Raw genomic sequence first — 21,530 nt, forward strand, 5'->3', positions numbered from 1 at the left:
TGCCCGAGCCCCCTGCATGGCCCCGAGCCCTCCTGCCTGAGCACAGTTCTCCTCTCACCACAGGAACAACTCTGAGATTTACACAACTCTGCTCCAGAGTGCTTTACAGCACTCAGGGCTCAGGCTCTGTCAGCAGAGGGGCATTGAAGTCACAGAAAAGGGCCTTGCCCCCAAACAGGAACTGTGTTTTAGCACATTCTCCAGCCTTGCTTGCAGGAGGGAACCACCATCAGCCCCGATTTTGACCGTAACAACAGCAGCAGCACCTTTCAAGGCCACACAAACCCCTGTATTGCAGGAGGACACATGCTGGGACCAAATTCTTGCTCTGGGGATAGCTCTGAGGTTACTTTCCACAAGCCAGGAGACAGCCAGGATCCCTGGGGCTGTGTTTCTCTTTGGGCTCGTTCAGATGTAGCCACTGCCCACCAGCGACCTCTTTGGTCCCGTGCAGATGTAAAACATTTTCCCTCTGCCTTTTACAGAGTTGGTTTTCAATAACAGGCACCGTGTGTGGCCCCACTGTCCCCGGACTGCAGGTGCTGCATGGCCTCCCGGGGGACTCAGAGGTGCCCCTGAGGCTGAGCAGCCCTGCACTTCCAGGGGGGCTGGAGCACTTCACTGTGAGCGGGGGGCTGCTCTGGGCTCAAGTAACGCTGTGCAGACATCCAGTGCCAGACTGGGACTTCACTACAGGAACTCCCTGGGTCGCTGTAATGGCTTCAAAACTTGGGATCCAGTGACCGAGTGTTTCCTCAAGAGAAGAAGGGGAGAGACCTGCAGGGGCTCAGCCCCACGGAGCACCAGGACAGCTGCCCTGCTTTACATGGGGCAGTGAGACACAAGGAGGATTTTCCCAAGGGAGAAGGAGTGCCAGGAGCAGCAGCAGGCGCTGCGAAAGCAGCTCACTCTGTCTGTGCTCAGACAGGGCCACCTCCCTGTCTGCCTGCCCATGCCTGTGGCAACACACACCGTGCCAGACGGGAGGCCTCAAGGAAACACAAACATTTTCCAGCCGCTACCTTTCATACTTTCCCTGAGCTGAACACAGAGCTCCCAGAAATTCCCACTGCTTTCCACTCAATGACCTTGACAGACTGTTTTATAAAGCGAAAAATAATTTTGCAATGCAAGAAGAGGTTAGGAGAATAAAGAAGCAGAGTTCTGATGTCAGTTATTAGCGACTGTATGGACAAGGAGGCCAACCTCAAAGCTCTGGGGCTTATCAGAACAATGGCAGACATTAAAAGAAGATCCAGACCTACCTCCGACATCCAAATCCACCTTATAGTTGACAAAGTGGGTGTGTATGGTACCCAGGGTGTGCTCCCAAAGCCGATTGCCATATCTCAGGCCATCCCCGTGGAGAAAGGACGAGCTGGGGTAGCCCGTGGCCTGCACCTTGCCCTCCAGGGCCCCATTCTGGTAGAAGATGAAGTCCCAGACGTAGTCGTAGTTGCCCACGGTGACGATGGACCGAATGACCAGAGCGGAGTTGACCAGCCCCCCGTAGTAGAGCGCCTCCAAGTTGGAGTAGTGGCGCCTCAGAGGGGAGCCCAGGTTCTGCTCAAAGATGCAGAGCGAAGCCTTCCTCTTCTTGGGCCTCAGGCTGTCAGACAGAGAGTGTGTGTCCACGTAGGTGGCCAGGTAGGGGCAGTCCAGCCCTCGCACCAGGGGCGAGGCGTAGCGGCCCAGCCCGAAGCTGCCGTCCATGTAGCGCGTGGACATCCCTCCCGGGCAGTTGGAGCCGTACACGGACAGCGCCTCCTGCACACCGATCTCATAGGCAACCCTCTCCCCCTTGTGTCGGATGTCAAACAGCCGCAGGCCTGTGCTCACGCTCATGCCAAAGGCAAAGCTCCAGCCCTGGAACAGCACCTGGTTGTTCCTGACGCTGTAGCGGGGACCCTGCGGCTCAAACTGCACCGGGAACTGCGCCGCCGCAGCCACTCGGGGCCTCATGGACGAGAAGTCCCCGTCCCACGGCGCCTTCCTCACCTTCTCCACGCTGATCCGGCCCTGCACGTAGGCACTCTCCAGCTGCACCATGTCCCTGTAGTACTGCCCGTTGTAGAACACCCTGCTCACCGCCCACTGAGACATGTCCAGGCTGCTGTGGTCCACCAGCACCTCCAGCCCCACCGGGTGCACAAAGAACCCACTCACGTTCTGAAACAGGACAAACCAGGTCACCCGATCTCCAGACTGGAATCCACGGGGAGCAGCTGTCACAACTGCAAGATTGGTTCCATCATACTCCATAACTTGCTGCATGAAAGCTGGAGCCGAGGGAAACACTTGGCTCTTCAGAAATCCTCCAATCTGCTTGTATTCAACAGCCAGCGTCGGTCTGCGGTGGTAGGGCACCTTCCCCCCGTACTTGTGCACCGTCACGTCTCGGTGGTACGCCGGCCCCGGCAGCGGCCCCACCACGTACTCGCTGATGTTGGGCTCTGGCTGCTTCCCAAAGTACAGCACAGCCAGAGCCTCCCGGGGGGGACGAGCCCCGCCGCCGTCCAGGAACCGCAGCACCTCTGCCTTGGCGGGCACCTGCAGATCCACGGAGGCGATGCAGTTGTCCGAGGGTTTGGCACGGGAGGCGTCCACCAGCGGCACCCCGAGGTGTCCCTGCAGGTACCGCACCACCTGGGACATCTCCTCCGGGGTCAGGTCAGCAAACACCAGGCTCTGGCCGTCCTCGATGTCCTCCTGCTCTGGGGGCAGGTGCTGGCAGCTTCTGGGGGTCCTTTCTCTGGTCAGCAACACGCAGACCAAGGCGAAGATTGTGGCTAAGGACAGACCAAGGAGGACGAGCACGGTTTTCAAGTTCATGCCTGCGGCTGGTCCAGCAGTAGTCAGAGGCTTTCAGAGCAGCTTTCCAGCTCCTGCCCCTGTCAGTGTATGCTGCACTGGATGGATTAGCAGAGAAAGTACAAAAGACTGGGAGAGGCTAGGGGAGGAGATCTGAAACCCTCGGTGACCAGAAAGGGCAGCTCGCCTCTCAGCTGCAGCCTCTTCTGTCCTCCTTCACGGCAGTGCCCTGAAAGAACTTGTGGAGATGTAGGGTCAGTGACTCAGACAAGTTCCACATAATTCCGTTACTTTTTCAGTCCAGCCTGCTTTCCTGAGGCTGCCTGTAAAAACGGAGATTCTGCAGTCAGCCTGAGGTGGCCGTGACCACTGTGACGCTCTGACAAGCTGGGAATTGTTGCCACACTGTACAATTCCACCTCTTTAAACTCACCGATTTTCCTTGTTTATCAGGCTGCTTCCTTGTAAACATTCTCCTTGGCAACACCATTCCAAGCTTGGAGTTGCTTCTTATATAATTTTTTTCAGTCTTCTACATGGAAGCCTTTGCTGAAAACACATCCTTCTGTGTCGCAGCAGAAAAACTTTGGCAGGCATGGTGATGTAGCTCAGGATGAGAATCAGGCCCCAACACACTGTGAACAACCAACTCTTAGTTCCCACCTCAGAACAGCTGTGAGCCAATTGATCCCCAGCACTGCTCTGCCACAGGATTATCCATCCAACCTTTGTCTCTGCCTCCAATTCACAAATAAACCGAGGTGCAGCTTCCAAGAGGTTCCCTCAAGGACAGTACCCCGAACCTGCACCTGGCAGCAGCCGAGGGCAGTGCCCACTCAGTGCTGCCAAGCCACAGTGCCCAGGCTGGGCAGCCCCAGCTGCTCTCTGCCAGCCCAAGGACAGTCCCTGCTGGCCTCACAGTGCTGCCCACAGGCACTGGCAGGGCAAGGCAGCCAGAAGGGCTCGGTGCTCCCTCCTGCCACGCAGCAGATGCTCGGGGTAGACGAGACGCACCACCCTGGCTACAGTCCCGGAGCTGGTGCTGAGTAGGACAAGGCATCCAAGAGAACCAGGCTGGAGATTCAACCCAAAATTTCCACTCCTGCTGCCAGCCTCACCTCACCTCACCCTCCTCTTCTCCTCTCCTTGCATCAGTTTCCTGATGGGCGACAGCACCCACCAGCCCTGGTTCTCCCTGTGCAGCAGACCCTGCCTGGGGCTCAGCCCCTCTCTGTCCCCCGTGCTCAGACACCACGCTGGGAGGCAAAAGGCCACGTTGCCATGGGACACACTCCATTATCCTCACCACCACTGGCAGCCTGAGCCTTCTTCAGAGCAGGCTGCAGCTGTGAGGCCTGTGCCAGCACACAGGGCTGGCTCTGCCTCGCCTGCCACCACGCCAGGAGAGCCTCAGAGCCACAGCACTCGCTGCTCAGAGTCACAGTGCCAGCAAAGGGGCTCGCTGCAGCACAGACACAGCAATGGGCAGGGACAGCACAGAGACAGAGCCATGGCTGCATGGACACAGCAGCCACAGGCAGCAGAAGTACCTGCTCTCATCAGCTCCCAGCAGCACAATCAAATGCCTCTGAGTAACCCCAAACATGGCAAAGCAGCACTGATTTTTAAGTCAGTCTTACAATCCATGAAGTCAGCGAGGCTTCAAGGATAACCTGGGGTTAGGCTTGGAAGAAAAATTCCCTTTTGGTTTTGGCCTGGAACACGGTGCTCATTTCACTTGGAGCACAGAGCAGCAGCACTGCTGTCCTGGTGCAGGTTTGGAGCACAGAGCAGCAGCACTGCTGTCCTGCTGCAGGTTTGGAGCACACAGCAGCACTGCTGCTGTCCTGGTGCACGTTTGGAGCACACAGCAGCAGCACTGCTGTCCTGCTGCAGGTTTGGAGCACAGAGCAGCAGCACTGCTGTCCTGCTGCAGGTTTGGTACAGCCAGGACCTGCCTGCTGCCTCCCAGAAATGGGACAATGTTTCTGCTGCCACACACACCAGCACAGCCAAGGTGAGACTGCAGCAGAACCTCCATGGCTGCACAGCAAAGCTCACGTGGACCTTTCCTTCGAGAAGAGCACAAAGAGATCGTTCAGGTTTGACTTTGCCCCTTGGGTTTGCATCTCCAGTTCCTGAAAGCCACGGCACAGGCTGCAATTACAGAAGGGCCCTTTTCAAGCAGCACAGCAGTAGTTTAGGAAAACTCCACAGGCCTTCCTGCCCCACAAATCACAACTCAACCCTGCAGCTGGGCTGAGAGAGATCCAGAAATAGACTGTGGGAACACTCCTGGTTCTCTGCATGTTGGGGGCTTGGAAAGAAGGAGAAACCCTAATCTGTACTGACATCCCCATGACAAACCAACCGCAGCACACACCCCAGGGCTGCTGGATAAGGATGGCAGCTTTCTGCACTGCCTCTGCCCCACTGCAGAGCCTGTGCCATGGAGGCCTTGTCTGATACCAGGTTTTTTAGTACTGTCTGTTTCTGCTGGACTTTTCTAGCTCTGGTTTAGAGCTCTGTTTCAGAATAAACAAAACAGCCCCAAATCCACCTTCATCTTGCAGTAGGAATTCCAGGAAGCAGAGTAATTAACTAAGTCTGCAGAGCCAGAACCTGTGTCAATAGCTGCCTGATGAAAAGCAATGAGGGATCTTTGGGGGCCACACACACCATGGGATTGCTCATGTACTCTCTCCAAAAGGAGCCTGCAGCAGCTTAAAGCTAACCTAGAATTAAAGAAATTGCACGTCTCCCTAACAGCAGCATAACTTGTTTATGACCTGCCAGTGCACGTACTGCTTCCCACATGCCAGGCCCCAGTGTGATCAGCCCATCACTGACCCACATCCCATATGGAGAACTCACATCCTACCCATGTTTTATTTTGGCTACGTGGTTGCTTTTAGGCACTGCCCATCTTGTATTTGCTAAATTGCCCACATTCCCCAAACATAGCAAGGGAGTTGGGAGTGCTGTTTTCCACGCACACAGAAAGGTAGAGGTGGGAAAAAATAGCATCTGAAATTTACTGAAACCCAAACCAGACGCAGACAGGTTCTGGATTGGGGAAACTCGGTGACAGTAACTCTGACAGCTGGAGAAAGGGCACAGGAGGAAAACCCCTGCCAACACTCCTGAACACAAGGACTGAGCAAGCCCCAGAGCCCAGACTTTAGAGAGCTCCCACTCCTCACCTCATGGGGTCAGCTTATGCAAAGCACAACAGTGGGACCTGCCTGACCCTTCCTCCTTTCCAGCTGTGCTGCTGGCAGTGCCTGTGCCTGCACACAGCTGCTGAGCCATTCTTCTCCTCCCCTGCACTTAAGCTGGGATGACTCAAGGACTGGTGAAGCGGAGCCCTGACTGCAGACTGAAACTGCTCCCAGAAAAGAAACCCTCCTCTGCTCCCACAGATGAACCTGCCAACACCTGCCAAGACAATTGTCCTGGATGCTCCATCTCCCATGGGAGTGTTGGCATTGGCTCCCTGGGGATTTAGGTTTTCTGACTGTGGTGAGGAGCCCCTCATGCTGCACCACACCAAGTCCTGCCAGCAAGTCCTTCCTTTGGGCTCTGCTCCAGCTGCCTTGGCCCTGAGGTCTGTTTGCAGCCCAGTGCCCCCTCCCTGCCTGGGCCAGGCACCTGCAGGGCTTTCCCACAGCGCAGGAACTGCTCTGCACAAGTGGCTGCAGGAGCTGCTCCCAGGGCCAGGGACAGGCTCTGCTGGCAGCAGCGTGACCAGGACAGGCACAACCCCAAACAGGCACCGGGCCCGGGAGCAGGGCCTGCCTCTGAGGGGCTGCAGCCCTGCAGCTGGGGGCAGGACACTCAGGAAAACCTCGAGTGTCCCTTGAGAGGCCTCTGTGTCCCAGCATGCAGGGAAGGCAGGAACAGGATGATCCCCAAAGAGCAGAGGGCACTGTGGCTGGGGACAGCAGGGCAGCTGCCTCTCCTTGGGTACCACACACAGGGAGCAGTCAGGAGCCAGAGATGTGTGCCCCACAGACACAGTGACACCTGCTTGGCAGAGAAACCCTGGAGCAACTGCAGGCTCAGAGAAACACCACATCTGTTCCAACTGGGACAGCCCAAGCCCCACACTGGGCTGAGATGGGACAGATTGCATCAAACCCAAGCCCATGGGCAAAGTCATGGCCAGTGTGAGGCATGCTGATGGAACAGAAACAACCTACCCAGCAGACTAGTTTATAACAAAGAGGAATGAGGAGAATGAAGAGAAGGAGTAGCTGAATGTGAGAAAGGCAGAGCCAGAACTGGACACTAAAACTGCACGGCCTCAGAGCCCAGCACCACACACAGGGGGCTGCCTTGAAAGAATTCCAAGTACCTTATTTTAATTTCTTGACATGGTAAAAGTTTACATACGTTCATCTCGCAAAGAAAGCTGAACAAATTAAAAGGAATCAATACAAAGAAACACAAGGGGAAGTGCTGCTCCCAGACAGCAGCTCAACGCAGTTGGTTTGTTACTGAATATTTATTAGCGGGAAGACTAAGAGTTGACTTACTACAAACAACAACAAAAGAGTCTATAGCAAGGGCCAGCAGCCCGCCACACTCTGGGCAAATCCCTGGGAAACCAGCAAGAGACAACATGGCTCTTAGATGTGGAAGCAGAGAAAAAAAAAAAAAAAAAAACAAAGTAAAATAAAAAAATAAGGGAAGAAAGTTCATTCCATTTGTCACTGTTGTTACAATGAGATTAACACAACTCTTAAGGCTACTGCACAATAAGAATATACAGGTGTAACAGCGAGACCTGGGAAACAGCGAGGTTCCTGAAACAAATGATTTAACGTTCCCTGATTAGGGGACTTAAGTAGAAATACTATAAATAAGAAAAAGTTGAAGCCTGCAGCGTTATGGGCCCACTTGCCACACACAAAAACTGACGCAATACAACCAGTCATTTCCAAAGGGGTTTGTAATGGACCACGAAATGTTCTGGCAGCTTAGAGGAGTCACGAGGCACAGGAGTGTGCCCTTTGCAGGGGAAAGACTGCAAGGTCTGCAAGGTACCAGGTGGGTATCAGCCACCCTCACCGTCAAGCACCAGCTGTGGCAGCCAGCCTGCTCTGCCCAGGCACCAGGGAGCACTGCCAGGGACAGGGGGACTCAGTCTGATCACATGCAGAGATATTTTAGGACTTTAGCATCAGATCTCCAGCCCCTCCCTTCCCTCAGCCCAGGCAAAGCAACCCATGCTGAAGGGGCAACTGGGATGTGAAAGAACATTGGATTTAGCCAAGAAAATGGCTCTAGTCAAATGGCAGAAGCCACCTGAGCTCCTAACAGCCAGGGCAGCACCAGCATTTGCCTCATGCTCTGCACTGATCCAGACAGAAGTGGCGAGGCAGAGACCTGTGGGGCAGGCTCTGCTGAGCTAGGAGAGAGCCAGAAAGGGAGTGCAGATGGCTCAGTGGCACCAGAGCACAACTGCCAAGGGGCAGGGTCCCTGGTCAGTGCAGAGCTGGTGGCAGAGGGGTCTGGCCACAGCCAGCAGTGGGGACAGAGCTTCCCTGCTGTGTCACTGCCAGGCTGCCCTTGTGCTGGGCTGTTTGCCCTGTCCCAGAAACCCCCGTGCAGCCACCAGACAAGAGATGGGACAGGACAAGGGCTTGGTCTATAGTGTTGTTCCCACTCAGGTAGGAAGCAAGGCATGAAGGAATGTCCCTGCCTGGCTGCAGCAGCCTCTGGGGCGTCCAGTGCAGCATGGCCTCTACTACCAGTGACTAGAGGAAGAGGGAGAGCTCCTGAGACCTGAACAAAACCAATCACAAAACTAGGCAAGAATTTCTTTAAAGTTTAACTAAGAATGCAATACTATTTCCAGCCAGTTTCCCATCTCGATAGTCACGTAACAAACCAAGGCAATGACGGTCTTTAGTTGACTGAACAGTTCTCAAGTTCAAACGTTGACACTTAATAGAGGGTCTCAGCATTGCTGCTCCGAGGCCTCTTGATCTTCTCAATGTTTTTAAGGATCATGTCATGCAAAGTGACCTGCAAGAAGGAAGAACAGGACTCAGACAGGAAGCCAGCCATCCAGCTTTCACCATAAGCACTGGTTCCCACAGCAGCACCACTCCCCTTGGCACCACCCTCACCCCTTGTGTGCAACCACACACCTGGTTAAGGTAAGGCTTCCTTCAGCCACCCCTTACAGAAGCCAGTACAGAGAATACAAAAAACATTGATTCAGAAACCCCAGGGCTGGCTTGTACTGTATGAAGAGCTTAGGATCAGATTCCCACAGAGGGGGCACGAATATTTAGCACTAGGGCCTGTGAACACAGCTGGAAACATCTGCCTCTCTAGGAGATGGTGGAGAGCACTTCACTGGAGCAGAAGTGGGAAGCAGGCAGTCCTCCTCCAGGAGTGGCCATGCTCAGGGGGAAAGGGAAGAGGAGCAGCAGCAGGAGCACAGTGTGAGCTGTGTGTTTGCACTCACATATTGATTTCTCAGCTCTGAAATGATGAGGCGCAGGCTAATGTACTCCTTCTCGTCGATCTCGGTCACGGTGCGGCGATAGTCCTCCTGCCGGGGCACACACGGCTCAGCCCAGCTCCCACCCCGCCCTCCACAAAGCCCCAGTCCTGGTCTCATCCCCCCTCTTCCCCCAGGACCCTCAGCTCAGAAAGGACAGTGACAACGCAGCTCAAAGAGTCCCAAGAAGCAGCAGCAGCACCAACATGCAAATCTCCATGTCCCTGCTGACTTACCACATGAGGGTACTTGGCTATCTTGGAAACCAACTTTGCTCTTGTGATATAGTATCTGGCAGGAAAAGAGAGAGATTGAAGCTCAGATAAACAGCACCACGATTATTTTCAGTTCCAAGCTGCCTTGTAACAACAGCTGGGGGACTCTTCCCTAACAAATTCTTCTTCCAAGCTGATCCCAAAAAAGAAGTCTGCTCTTGCATGCCTACCTAGAAATCTGGTCCAGGTAAGATGCTGCCTCGCTCTCCACAGTCCGAAGCTCAGCAACTGTTTCTTCCTGCAGGGGAGACAAGGAAGCTGTTAGGCTGCAGCTGGCCTTCAGGGCTTGGGAAGCACTGTCTCAGCAGCACCACATCAAGTTCAGGTTTGAGTTTTAAAATCTAAGCCAACCCCATGACTGCAGCTGCTGGACACCATGAACAGAAAGATTCAGAGGAACCCCAGAGATCCATGTCCCTGGAGCACAGAGAAGTGCCTTACCTGAATAGAAACACCAAAGTTGTTCCCATCCTCTATCCTGGGAATGAGAAGCTGCACCCACATTTTGACCTGCAGTGGAGAGATCACAGCACTGACCAATGCCAACATCTGCACAAAGACCTCTCTCAGGAATGCCAACAAAAGCTCCCAGGACCCTGCCTTTGCAACACAGCTCATCATCAACTGCTGCAGGTCCCTTATGCACCTGTAACACTTCCATTCCCACATGGCTGGGATGCCAAGCAAGCCAGCACAGGCCCAGCTTCCCATGGAAAGCTCTCCTCACCCTGGCAGGTGTCTGTGCCTTGGCAAAAGAAGGGCAAAGCAAAGCCTCAGGCCTGATAACAGACATCCTTCTCCTTCAGGTGAACCACGGAGCTCCCCAAAGGCTTCACCTGCCTCCCAGCCCCTGTCAGACAGGACAAAGCCCTGCCTTTCCTCACCTACAGCACAGAGGGACCTGCTCCTTCCACAGCTCCACCTCTCCAGGAGTAAAACCACCCCTCTGCCTCCCCTTTACTCCCGGCTCACACCCACCGTATTGCACTTCTCAATGAGCAGCCTGATCTCTGGTTTCACTTTCTCAATGATGTCCACCAGCTGCTGGTTGCTCTTCAGCATCCCATTGGGCATCACAAACACTTTGGTACCTGTGGCAGAGACAAACCCCAGCGTCAGGGACTCGCAGGAGCAGCTGCACCAGGGTCGGACTGAGGGGCCCCTGAGCCTCACTCATCTCCCACCAAGGCCAGAAAGGGACTGAGCCAGGCTATGGCCACCTGTAGGGAAGGGGAAAGGGACACGGGACACGCAGTGACCACAAGGGAAGGAAAAGAGAAAACACAGAGCAGGATGAGACTGAAGAGCTCGAGGATGCTGAGCACAAAGGGTTTTCCTGGTGCACCCGTACGAGAAGTTTCTGTCTCAGCTTAATGCAAAGCCTGGAATCTTCTTCCAGACAAAGAGAGGAACTGCACAGAGCCACCAGGAGATCAGCTGCCTCTGTCAGCAGGCCAAGATCCAGCCAAGTACTACTTATGTCTATCAGAGAAGTACTAATTATGCTTCTAAGAGCTGGAACCTGACTCCTCCACATCAAAACATCCGTAGGTCAGGCTCTGGCCTGTGTGAGCAGCAGCTGCTGGCAGGGCAGGGCAAGTGGGGCTTGCACAACTTGCATCTCCAAGGCTCAGTGCAGCAGTTCAGGGGGCAGGCAGCAATACAAAGGACTCGGGAATTCTTACCCTGAAAGGTCTCTTCATGGTCTTCCAGCTTCCTCTTTTTCATATTTGGCTAAAATATACAAAATGTTTTACTCACAAACTAGTCATAAGCTGTAGAAGCGTTGCAAAGGAAAAAAAAAAAGGAAAACTTAAGAGTCCTGCCATGTTCCTGGCTTCTAAGCACTCTTCCTTAAATCCCAGGAAGAGCTGCAGAGCAGTGTTACCTCCAGCAGACTTCCCAGGCTTGAGAGATCAATCTCTAAAAGCCTCTGGGCCAAGGCCTGTTATTAAATAAGAATATCCTAGCCCAGCACAGAGCAAACCATGCAGTTTGAACAGAAGCTGGGATCACAGCCAAGAGAGTAACCTTACCCCATCCAGTCCATCATGGCTGTTGGTGAGAAGAATTGGGTCAGGCACTGGGAGGTTCATGTCCGAATGGATCTGAGTAAGATCATGAATATTCAGGATGGGTTCCTGCAAAGTAAAGCAGATTTGTTACTCGGTCGTGAACTAATAAATTCTGTCATACCAAACACGGTAAGACAAAAGATTCGAGCCTCCATCTTGTCCAAAATTAGGCTGAATGAAGATAAAAGGTCTGGCAACAGGCTGTGGACACCCCACCCGGGAGTGGCAGGCCATGGTGTCCCTGTGAGAGCCCAGCACTGCCAGGGACAGCCCACTGGGGAGGAAAACAAACGTGAGAGATGACACAAAGCAAACTGCAGAAGGCAGCACCCCTCCAGAGCCAACAGCACTGCAGTGCAGGTGAGCCACGAGCTGCTGCCTTGTGTCTCTGCACCAAGGTGAAATGCACAGAAAGCAGCCCTGGAGAGATCTGCCACAACACTTTCAAATGAAGCTGAAAGTGGACAAGGATACAGAGCACAGGGCACACCCTACCTTAAGGAATCCATCCAGTTCTAACAGCTTCTTTGGGAAAAAGTTTGCTACGAGGTCTTCTGCCTATGAAAGAAAGAACAAACAGTGATGTGGAAGAAGGCCACGTGGCTCCCACCAGCAGGCAAGAACACCGGGGAAATCATCTGTGCACAAGCAGGAAACAGAGAGAACACGAGTTCTTCCTGCTGCCAACCCCAAACAAAGCCCAGGGGAGGAGAAAGCCACGAGGCTCCGGAGTCTCACTGCAGTGGGTGACTGATGGGGCATCAGTTGGGTGTTGCTGGGTGTTGCAAAGCTTCCAGGGCAGGCTCAACACACAATCGAGTGTGCCAGAAAGATAAGGCCAAAAAACCTCTCTGCTGCTCGACCCGTGGCACTCACCTCACTCGTGATCCGCTCCCTGAAGGAGTCAACCTGCAGAATGAAACGGGGACAGGTCAGGGTCGCTCTCGCACAGCGCCGAGTCCCGCACGACCCTCCCACACAGCTCCGGCTCTCCCGGGGGAGCGGGAGGAGCCGCCAACACCGAGCGGGAGCTGCCGGAGCGGCTCCGGGCCCCGCGGGGAGCAGGAAAGCGCGCAGCCCCGGCGGGAGGCACGATCCGCGATCCGCGGGGCGGCCCCGCTGTGCCGGGCTGGGCTCGGGGGCGGCCGCAGCCAGCGCCGGCCGCATCCCCGCCCCCCCGGCGCTGCGGGGCCGGGCGGGGGTGGAGACACCGGGGGCTCGTCGGGGCGGGCGGGCCGCGCTCGGTGGAACGGCCGGGAGGCACCGCGGGGCGGCCCCAAGCCCGCCCCGCCCCGGGCCGGCGCCCGCAGAGCCCGGCGCGGGCCGGCGGGGCGGAGGTGGCCGCCGAGCGGGGCCGGAGCGGGGCCGGAGCGGGGCGGGGCGGGCGCACCTTGAGCTTCACCTCCGGGTCCACCTTGAGCAGCGAGGCCATGGCGGGTCCGGTCTCGGGGCCGCTCCGCTTCCCCGGGGCCCGCACCGGAAATGACCTCACGCCGCGCGCCCGCCAATGCCGCGCGCGCGCGCCCGCCGCCCGCGTGCCGCGCACGCGCCGCCGGGTCCTGGCAGCTGAGCGCCGCCCGGGGCGGGGACGCGGCAGCGGCGCGGGCGGCCCCGCGCGGCCCTGCCAGGACCGCGCCCCGCGTCACGTCCGGCGCGCGGCGATGGCGGGGCGCGCGCGCGCGGCGCGATGGAGGCAGCGCGGGCGGCGGGCGGCGGCACCGCGCACGTCAGCTTCGTGTGCCAGCGCTGCTGCCAGCCGCTCAAGCTCGACACCTCCTTCAAGGTGCTCGACCGCCTCACCATCCAGGAGCTCACCGGTACCGCCGGGGTGGGGTGGGGGGCCGGGCGGGGGCACGGGCCTAGGCCTGGGCCCGGCTGACGCCTTCTCTCGCACAGCCCCGCTGGTGAGCGCCGCCCCCGCCAGGCCCGGCGACCCGCACGAAGAGGAGAGCGCCCTGACCGAGGTACGGCCGCGCCGGGGCGCGGGGCAGCTCCCCCGGGCCTGCCGGTAACGATGTTGTTTCCTTGCCGCCAGGAAGCCTTCGTGGAGCACCGGCAGGATGGCGTGTCCCGGAGGTTCATCCCGCCCGCCAGGTACGGCCGCTGCCTGGCTTCCCCCTCCGGGCAGCTTGTGCTGCGCTGTGTCAGCGCCTCGGAAATGTCCCCCCGTGGGGAAAGGTCACACTGAATAGCTCCTCTGAGCCCCTAGAGTTTCCCCTGCAGATCCCCAGGAGCCTCGGGCTCCTTGGCAGTGCGAACACAGAACTGCAGAGTCCTCGGGGCACTGTGGGCCAGCCCAGACCCGACAGAGCCCCTAAAACCCGGCTTACCCCAGCCTCCTGCCCTCCCTTTTCCCTGAGCCAGCCCCAGATTGTGGTGTGGCGCTCAAGCTGCCTCCCCTCAGCACTGGGCACTCATGTCAGTCACGTTCTCTCCAAGAATGATGTCAACAGAAAGTGCCAACAGCTTCACGCTGATCGGAGAGGCCTCGGATGGCGGCACCATGGAGAACCTCAGCCGGAGACTGAAGGTAAGTGGGTCACGGGCTGGCAAACTCAGGTCCTTGGGGACAGAGCATCAGCTTTTCCTGATGCTCTGCAAAAATAAACTGCAAAGTTTCCCACAGCATTTGCCTGCCAGGGGCTTGTTTGGCGAGTAGTTGAGCAGAGATAAATTATTTCAATCAGTATTTGGCCTGCAAAGAAGATTCTTGCTAGCTGAAGCTGCTGAGCAGCAGCAGGCAGCTGCATGTGGGTTCACTTGTGCTAATGTGAGCCCTTCCTGCAGGTCACTGGCGACCTCTTTGACATCATGTCTGGGCAGACAGATGTGGATCACCCGCTGTGTGAGGAGTGCACGGACACTCTGCTGGACCAGCTGGACACACAGCTCAACATCACGGAGAACGAGTGCCAGAACTACAAGTGAGTGATCACAGTGACCCACGGCAGAGCTGCTGTAGCTCGAGGCACAATCTGTGGAGAGCTCGGGGTTGACAAGAGCTGCAGAGGCTGCCACAGAACTGGGGACTGGCAGTGCAGCACTTGTTCTGCTAATCCTGTTGTTCTCCTCTAGGAGATGTCTGGAGATACTGGAACAGATGAATGAGGATGATAAAGAGAAGCTGCAGACAGAACTGAAGGAACTGGCACTGGAGGAAGAGCAGCTGATTCAGGAGCTGGAGGATGTTGAGAAGAACCGCAAGATTGTGGCTGAGGACTTCGAGAGAGTCAGGGCAGAGGCCGAGAGGCTGGAGCAGGAGGAGGCTCAGTGAGTGAGCTGCACCTGCAGCTGTGGCAGGGCTTGGAGGAGTAGATAAATGAGGAACATGTAGATGGTAACATGACAAACCTGTAAATGTGCCCAAATTCCAGTGTATTTTGGTATATCCTGCTCTGTGCAGAAGAAAAGGTGGCAAAACCAAACTGGCCTGCAGAGCTGTCACTCTGAGGTAGAAGCCAGCACTCAGCGCTTCTTGTCTTGTTTCTGCTCAAAGGTATCAGAAGGAATACTGTGAGTTCAAGAGGCAGCAGCTGGAGCTGGATGATGAGCTGAAAAGTGTGGACAACCAAATGCGCTATGCCCAGATGCAGTTGGATAAATTAAAGAAAACCAACGTGTTCAATGCAACCTTTCACATCTGGTAACGTAGACACTGGAATATTTTATCCATTTTCTTGGGATCTGCAGTGTGGAGCTGTTTAAGTCAGTGCATTTGACAGGAAAGGTGCAAGCCAGCTCACAATTATCTCTGAGCAAAGCAATGAATGCCACCTCTCAGGGGTGGCAGCTGAGTAAAGTATGCCAGGCTGTGGGCAATGGGTCCCTCAGCAGCCCCAGTAACACTTTGGGAACCCCTGTGCCAGCCAGCAGTGACACTGGCATTGGGGTTCACAGAGCAGGCAGCTAAAAGAGTCTGGCTAGGGGTTTCTGTTGTGTTTTTATGACAAAAAGAGAACAAATGTTTGGTATGTACAGACACTCGTTAAAGAATAGCCCCAAACTCTCTGTGTGCTTGGCTGGCACTGTGTCCCCTGTGCTGTTGGGACACAGCCCCTATTTGCTTATCAGGCCAGGAGCTTTTCCCAGCCTAGTACACTTATTTATAATTCTTATCACAGGCACAGTGGGCAGTTTGGCACAATAAATAACTTCAGGCTTGGCCGCCTCCCCAGCGTTCCTGTGGAATGGAACGAGATCAACGCTGCCTGGGGGCAGACTGTGCTGCTGCTGCATGCCCTGGCCAACAAAATGGGCCTGAAGTTTCAGAGGTACCTGCAACACCTCACACAGCTCATTTGTGACCCAGAGGAAGACAGGCAGACTCAGGTGCCTGTGAATTCTGTCTTTTTTTCAGATACCGCCTTGTCCCCTATGGCAACCACTCCTATTTGGAGTCCCTCACGGACAAATCCAAGGTAAGAGATCCCAGACAAATTATGGGACACTGACCTTGAGTGCCAGAGCCTGGGCACGCTGGGGATGCAGGAAACAAAATCTACAGGAAGCAAAACTGTGGATGTGGAGTCCAGGAAAGGTGGCTGCCCCCACTCCTCCAACTTGTAACATCTCACATCCTGCACAAAGCCACTGGTGCTGCCAGCCAGCAGTGTTAAAAGTGACAGAGCTGTTGAATGGCACACCTGGCCAGCGGCAGAGGCGTGTTTTGGAGTGATTTGCAGGTAGATGGCCTGATTTGGGATTGGTGGCAGTCAGGAACATGTGCCTGCACATGGTAGGCACTTGCACAGTACCGGCCACTTGCCCTGTGCCACAAGCCATTTCTCAGCATCCCATGACAAATTTAAGCCTCACATGAGGCTAAAAAGCTGCAGTAACCATATCAAAAACAAGTGCTTGGGGTGCCTGATAAAAATCTCTTTCCCAGGAGCTTCCCCTGTACTGCTCTGGAGGCTTGAGGTTCTTCTGGGACAATAAGTTTGATCACGCCATGGTGGCATTCCTGGACTGTGTGCAACAGTTTAAAGAGGAAGTGGAAAAAGGTGAAACTCGGTTTTGTTTGCCTTACAGGTAAGTGTTGCCACAAAACTGTCAGATTCAGCCCTGTATGCTCCCCCCTAGCACTGCTTGCTGTTTCAGATTTTCCAGAAATCATACAGAATTCTTATTGATGTGTGTTTGCTAGTTACAATGAAACTTAAAGCCAGCCCCTTGGGTGGAGCCCTGGGGCTTGCTCAAGTCCCTTTAAAATCAGGATAATGTTACTGTCAGAATTGAAATTTAGTGCTTGGTGTCATACTGAGATTAAATTTGCAGTAGGAATACACTAATTAAAGCTTGTGTGTGATACAGGATGGACGTGGAGAAAGGAAAGATTGAAGACACAGGTGGCAGTGGTGGCTCTTATTCAATTAAAACACAATTTAACTCTGAAGAGCAGTGGACAAAAGCACTAAAATTCATGTTAACTAACCTGAAATGGGGCCTTGCCTGGGTCTCATCCCAATTCTATAACAAGTAACTGTGATCAGAACTTGGCCTGGCTGTGGAGTGTCTGCATTGTGTTGGAGAAAGGCAAATTAAGATGTCTCTTAATATTAACCAGTACAAAATGTTTACAATACCAAAAATCCACAAGACACTTTATTTTAAATGCCATTATTGCAAGTAGTTTATAGAAAAGCAATATGCAAAGTTGTATCATTGAGTTGAACAGAATAAAACCCAGCTATTAAATGGATTCTAAAATGTTATTTTTGGGATTTATGGCCATGCATGTAAATAATTGTCAAACTTCAGAACATCCATCAGTTTGATGCTGCTCTGTTACAGCTAATGCAAGCTTGGAAAAGCAGGGCATTACAAACACAGGGAATGATGTGGGAAAACTGCCAGAACTCTGCCTGGTCATTAAAGAGTGACTACAGTTTAAAATAAAATATTTTCTAAGTCATGCCAGCACTTCTTTGTGCTGCTGCACTTAGCAAGGTTTGATACCATGACAGCAGTGTAATCCCTCCTGCAGCCTGTTCCTGCACAGGGCTGTGCTGAGGGAAAATGAAATTATTCCACGCTGCAGGTGTTTGCAGCCAGCAGTTCCTGGCACTCGCAGGGACACCCAGCCTGGGCACTGCTGTGGTGACAGTCACAGGGGAAAATCTGTGGTGCTGGCACAGAGGGGACAATCACAGGCAGCTGAGACAGGGGTTTTGCAAAAGCAGCACCAGGAGACAGAGCAGCCCCGTTTGTGAGAGCTGGCCCCAGCCAAGCACCAGCCATGGCAGCACCTTTCAAACACAACTACTCTGAGGGGTCTCTTTGCCTAAAGGGAACTTAGATTCAAAACTTAAAAGATGCAGCTTTTACAATAAAGCTTTTAGGGCATTTCTAAACACAATGGTGCTGTTGGGCCTCCTTTTTGAGCATGAATGTGATGCCTGGCAGGACAAGCTTTGCTAATTAACACGAGACTGATGGGCTGTTCCAGAATTCAGGTAACCCTGAGCTGTGCTGGGTGCCTGGGCAGTGTCACAGAGGAGGGACAGTTGTCAGCAGTGTGGCAGTTCTTGCTGCTGGGCCAGTGAGTGGATGGACAGGGTGCTTCTATTTCTGAGGAGGAATTCTGTCCTCAGGAGATTTGGTCCCACAGTTGCCACGGTGCTGCTCGGGTGTGGTGCTGCCCACAATGCGCCTCACCACGGCGTAGGAGAACTCCAGGATGCTTTGTGGGGTAATGCCAGTGATGCAGTTTAAATGCTCCACAACCTGGGGAAAAAAAAAAAGATAGAGCACCTAAAAGCTGTGAATTTACAGACTGACAAGTGTAACTGCTCCATGGGCAGTTTCATAGGCAGTTGTCCCATGAGATTGCTGCTCTACCTGCCAGTGAAACATTGTGGGGTTTTGTTGTGGCTGTGGAGCACTGAACTCAGCAGTGCCAGCACACAGAACTGCCCCATGCCCTCAGCTCTGACAGGAGCTTCCTGCTAAAAACACAGAGTGTCCCCTCCCTCGTGCAGCCCCACTTGCTGTGCTGGAACAGATAAACCACCTTGGCACCGAGTTCCCGTGGAGCCAACGCCTTCAGCAGTGACTGTACCTGCTCCCAGTGCCCGGGGCTCAGGATGAACACACCTGTACTGATGACTCCAACAGCCAAGAGCATGAAATCTTCCTTCACTGTTAAAAACTTGGCTCTGCAGGAGGAAAAGTGTGTTCAGGTGTAAAATGCTGCTTCACAGTTCAAAAGCTCCTGCTGGTCCAGTTGCCGGTGCCCAGGACGTGTTGGCTTATTCAGGCCAACCAAAGCCCAACACCAGCAGCTGAAATTGACAGTGCAAGGCTGGATTTTAACCAAATGAAACACTTTCCTTGTCCTTGAAGCAGCTGTGGAAAAGCATGTTGCTTTGATCTGGTATATTTAGAGACAATTATTAATTCCCCCCCCCGCCCCGCCCAAATTAGTTATTTTTTAATGCCTCCAAAATGGCAAAATGAGAGCTATGCTGCCATTTATTAGCTTTTTCAAGGGTTTTAATTTCAAAGGGGTATTTTAAGTGATTGTCAGGTCTTACATCTGCAGTTTGCTTGGTGTGGAGTTTTCGATGGCAGTCTTCAGCAGAGTGTCATAGATGGTCTCTCTGGTCAGGTAGCAGAAGTCCAGCAGCTGCACACACAGCTGGTGTAAGGGTTTGGCAGGAAGCAAGCAGCCGTTGTATCCTGGAGGAGATCACACCATCAGTGCCACATTTGGGGTCACTAAATTGAATTAGGAGTCTTAGATACCATAAGGGACAGAGAATTCTGAAGACAACTGCCCTGTCTCAGAATGCCACAGGATCCCCCAGCCTTGAAATAATTTCACTCTGCAATTCAGGCTGTCAGATGTGGGCCAATAAAATGCTGAGTGATTGTAGAAAATGTGACCTGGCACCACATTTGGGGGCTTTAAACTCTTAATCTTTTACTGAACATGTCATGACTGGCTGTCCAACAGCATTCATCACATTCTAAAAAGGACAAAGTTCTCATCTAAAAAGTGAATCTCTGGACAATCTGAACACTTCCATGTGCAAAAATCTTTTTATACAAGATATATTGCTTCAGACCAGCAAGAGCTCTGTGACCCTACTAAAAAAATTCCTTCCCTTTCTCTCTGACTGCTACTCTCACCTAGAACCTCCAGAAGCAATTCCACGTAGGCCAACGGAGTTGACACATTGATGTGGAAGTGCAGAGTGTTTAAAACAGCAAGCTCTGACTCCAGCAATTCCTGTTTAGTGTAGGAGTATTTTAAGGATTGCAGAAATGTTAAAGCTGTGTCACTGGTCACTCTCTGAAGAGGAAAAAAAGAGACAAAATGTCTTCCAGGAGTAAGGCACTCAGTGGGACAAAGTGCTCTGTCACCTCTGTCCTCCTGCCGAGCTGGCATGGGAAATCCAGCTCTGACCTTCCCCACAGGTTTCACCTCAATAAACCATCCCCAAGCAGGTGAGAACCCCTGTGGACACACAATTTTTGACAACCACAGGCTGAGATGTTCCTGTGCTTTTTTCCACCCCAGAACTGGGAACACTTCCCAACAAATTGTTACTGGATGAGCAATTTACCTACCCTAAAGGGAATGTCGTGTCCTTGGCATTTCATTATCACTACTGCCTTCCAAAAGGGAAATCTATTTTTAAGAGAGATTAATAGACTGCAGATTTCACCACAGTGCTAGAGCAAGGACAGGCTGAGCTGGCTTACACTGTAGTGCAGAGAGAGTTTGCTGGCGAGCTGAACGCAGGACACGAGTCTCAGGACAAAGGTGTTGGTGATCTGCTCCCTCATGGAGCTCCAGCTGCTGCTCTGCCCTTGGTCACGACCTTTAGTGCTCCCTCTGTCATCCCTCATCTGTTCTACCTGCTTGATCATAAACCTGCAAAACCCACAATTGCTCTGAGAACGTTCTGGCTGCTGAGAAAAAGGAACAAAGGCAATTACAAGAGTGTATGTGGAAGTAATAATTCGGATTAAATTAATGAGGAGACAAAGCCTCAACACGCACATTAGCCATGTGTGGTTTTGGGACAGAGTGGGACAGGGCATGGGCAACAAAACCCCACCAGGGAATGGGAAATGTGCTGAGTGCTCAGGACTTGTTACCGTTCAAGTAACTCCACTGCCTGGTACCGCGTCGACTGGTCCAAGTGCCATTTTTCAGACAAAAGGAATATAAATTCTGCAAAAAGCACAGCAGTCACTCATTTCAGCCTCCCGGTACAGCCGTCACCCGCCCCGGGAGCGGCTGTGGCCAACTCTCACCCACGATCCGTGTCTCCTTGAAGCAGCCAGCCTGCTCTGGCAGCTCGCTCAGGTACTGCTCGTTCTCCGTGGCCAAGTGCATCAGCGTGTCCTCGATGATTTCAGGAGCGACCCCGCTGAACACGGGGCCCGAGTCTCGGCCCCGGGGCTCCAGGGGCGCCTGAGACCCCATGGAGCGGGTCAGGGCCGACGACAAGGATGTCACAGCGCTGCGGGGAGAGGCCGGGGCAGGGCTCGGGAGCTCCGGAGCTCCGGTGGCCGCTGGAGGCGGCACCGGGCCGGGCCGGGGCAGGGCTCGGGGGCTCCGGAGCTCCGGGGGCCGCTGGAGGCGGCACCGGGCCGGGCCGGGGCAGGGCTCGGGGGCTCCGGAGCTCCGGTGGCCGCTGGAGGCGGCACCGGGCCGGGCCGGGGCAGGGCTCGGGAGCTCCGGTGGCCGCTGGAGGCGGCACCGGGCCGGGTCGGGCCGGACCGGGCCGGGCCGGGCGCTCGGGGCCCGCGGGCCGGGCCGGGCACGTGACCCCGCCCCGCCAATCAGCAGGCGCCGATGCCGCGACCGCACCAACCGCTCGACGGCGCGCGCCGCCC

The 21,530-nt window shown here is 54.3% G+C and overlaps 3 protein-coding genes and 1 pseudogene across 3 annotated transcripts; 1 reads left to right on the top strand and 3 right to left on the bottom strand.

Annotated features, from left to right (window-relative positions):
* Positions 1–1,084: 1,084 nt before the first annotated feature.
* LOC105758909 (amine oxidase [copper-containing] 3 pseudogene) lies at positions 1,085–4,615 on the bottom strand (annotated as a pseudogene).
* A 4,016-nt stretch (positions 4,616–8,631) lies between these two features.
* Positions 8,632–13,177, bottom strand: PSME3 (proteasome activator subunit 3). The gene is made up of 11 exons (NM_001245338.2): positions 13,069–13,177; positions 12,555–12,587; positions 12,174–12,236; positions 11,640–11,744; positions 11,289–11,337; positions 10,582–10,694; positions 10,045–10,113; positions 9,774–9,841; positions 9,565–9,619; positions 9,293–9,379; positions 8,632–8,844 (listed from the first exon to the last, which is right to left on the bottom strand). Exons 1-11 carry the CDS (start codon positions 13,108–13,110, stop codon positions 8,764–8,766), a joined length of 765 nt encoding a protein of 254 aa, NP_001232267.1. The 5' UTR covers positions 13,111–13,177; the 3' UTR covers positions 8,632–8,763.
* A 133-nt stretch (positions 13,178–13,310) lies between these two features.
* BECN1 (beclin 1) lies at positions 13,311–17,379 on the top strand. Its single transcript, XM_030256372.4, has 11 exons — positions 13,311–13,495; positions 13,575–13,642; positions 13,714–13,772; positions 14,118–14,208; positions 14,466–14,602; positions 14,754–14,948; positions 15,175–15,321; positions 15,800–15,949; positions 16,036–16,096; positions 16,567–16,709; positions 16,992–17,379. Exons 1-11 carry the CDS (start codon positions 13,366–13,368, stop codon positions 17,158–17,160), a joined length of 1,350 nt encoding a protein of 449 aa, XP_030112232.1. The 5' UTR covers positions 13,311–13,365; the 3' UTR covers positions 17,161–17,379.
* On the bottom strand, positions 17,254–21,481 carry CNTD1 (cyclin N-terminal domain containing 1). The gene is made up of 9 exons (XM_072919003.1): positions 21,388–21,481; positions 21,252–21,273; positions 20,946–21,182; positions 20,787–20,862; positions 20,388–20,559; positions 19,812–19,974; positions 19,214–19,358; positions 18,739–18,835; positions 17,254–18,404 (listed from the first exon to the last, which is right to left on the bottom strand). Exons 3-9 carry the CDS (start codon positions 21,115–21,117, stop codon positions 18,243–18,245), a joined length of 987 nt encoding a protein of 328 aa, XP_072775104.1. The 5' UTR covers positions 21,118–21,182; positions 21,252–21,273; positions 21,388–21,481; the 3' UTR covers positions 17,254–18,242.
* Between the last annotated feature and the right edge of the window lie 49 nt (positions 21,482–21,530).

Source organism: Taeniopygia guttata, chromosome 27 (assembly GCF_048771995.1).
Source record: "Taeniopygia guttata chromosome 27, bTaeGut7.mat, whole genome shotgun sequence".
NCBI lineage: Eukaryota > Metazoa > Chordata > Aves > Passeriformes > Estrildidae > Taeniopygia > Taeniopygia guttata.

Excerpts from the sequence above, each read along its gene's own strand:
- BECN1 (XM_030256372.4), top strand. The coding sequence starts at position 13,366 with ATGGAGGCAGCGCGGGCGGCGGGCGGCGGCACCGCGCACGTCAGCTTC. Across the intron at positions 13,496-13,574 it reads CACCATCCAGGAGCTCACCG|CCCCGCTGGTGAGCGCCGCC; the intron begins GTACCGCCGGGG and ends TCTCTCGCACAG. Across the intron at positions 15,950-16,035 it reads ATGGGCCTGAAGTTTCAGAG|ATACCGCCTTGTCCCCTATG; the intron begins GTACCTGCAACA and ends TCTTTTTTTCAG.
- PSME3 (NM_001245338.2), bottom strand. The coding sequence starts at position 13,110 with ATGGCCTCGCTGCTCAAGGTGGACCCGGAGGTGAAGCTCAAG. Across the intron at positions 12,237-12,554 it reads GGGAGCGGATCACGAGTGAG|GCAGAAGACCTCGTAGCAAA; the intron begins GTGAGTGCCACG and ends TTTCTTTCATAG. Across the intron at positions 10,695-11,288 it reads CCATGAAGAGACCTTTCAGG|GTACCAAAGTGTTTGTGATG; the intron begins GTAAGAATTCCC and ends TCTCTGCCACAG.
- CNTD1 (XM_072919003.1), bottom strand. The coding sequence starts at position 21,117 with ATGGGGTCTCAGGCGCCCCTGGAGCCCCGGGGCCGAGACTCGGGCCCC. Across the intron at positions 20,560-20,786 it reads GCAGTGGAGTTACTTGAACG|GTTTATGATCAAGCAGGTAG; the intron begins GTAACAAGTCCT and ends TGGGTTTTGCAG. Across the intron at positions 18,836-19,213 it reads ACACCAAGCAAACTGCAGAT|AGCCAAGTTTTTAACAGTGA; the intron begins GTAAGACCTGAC and ends TTCCTCCTGCAG.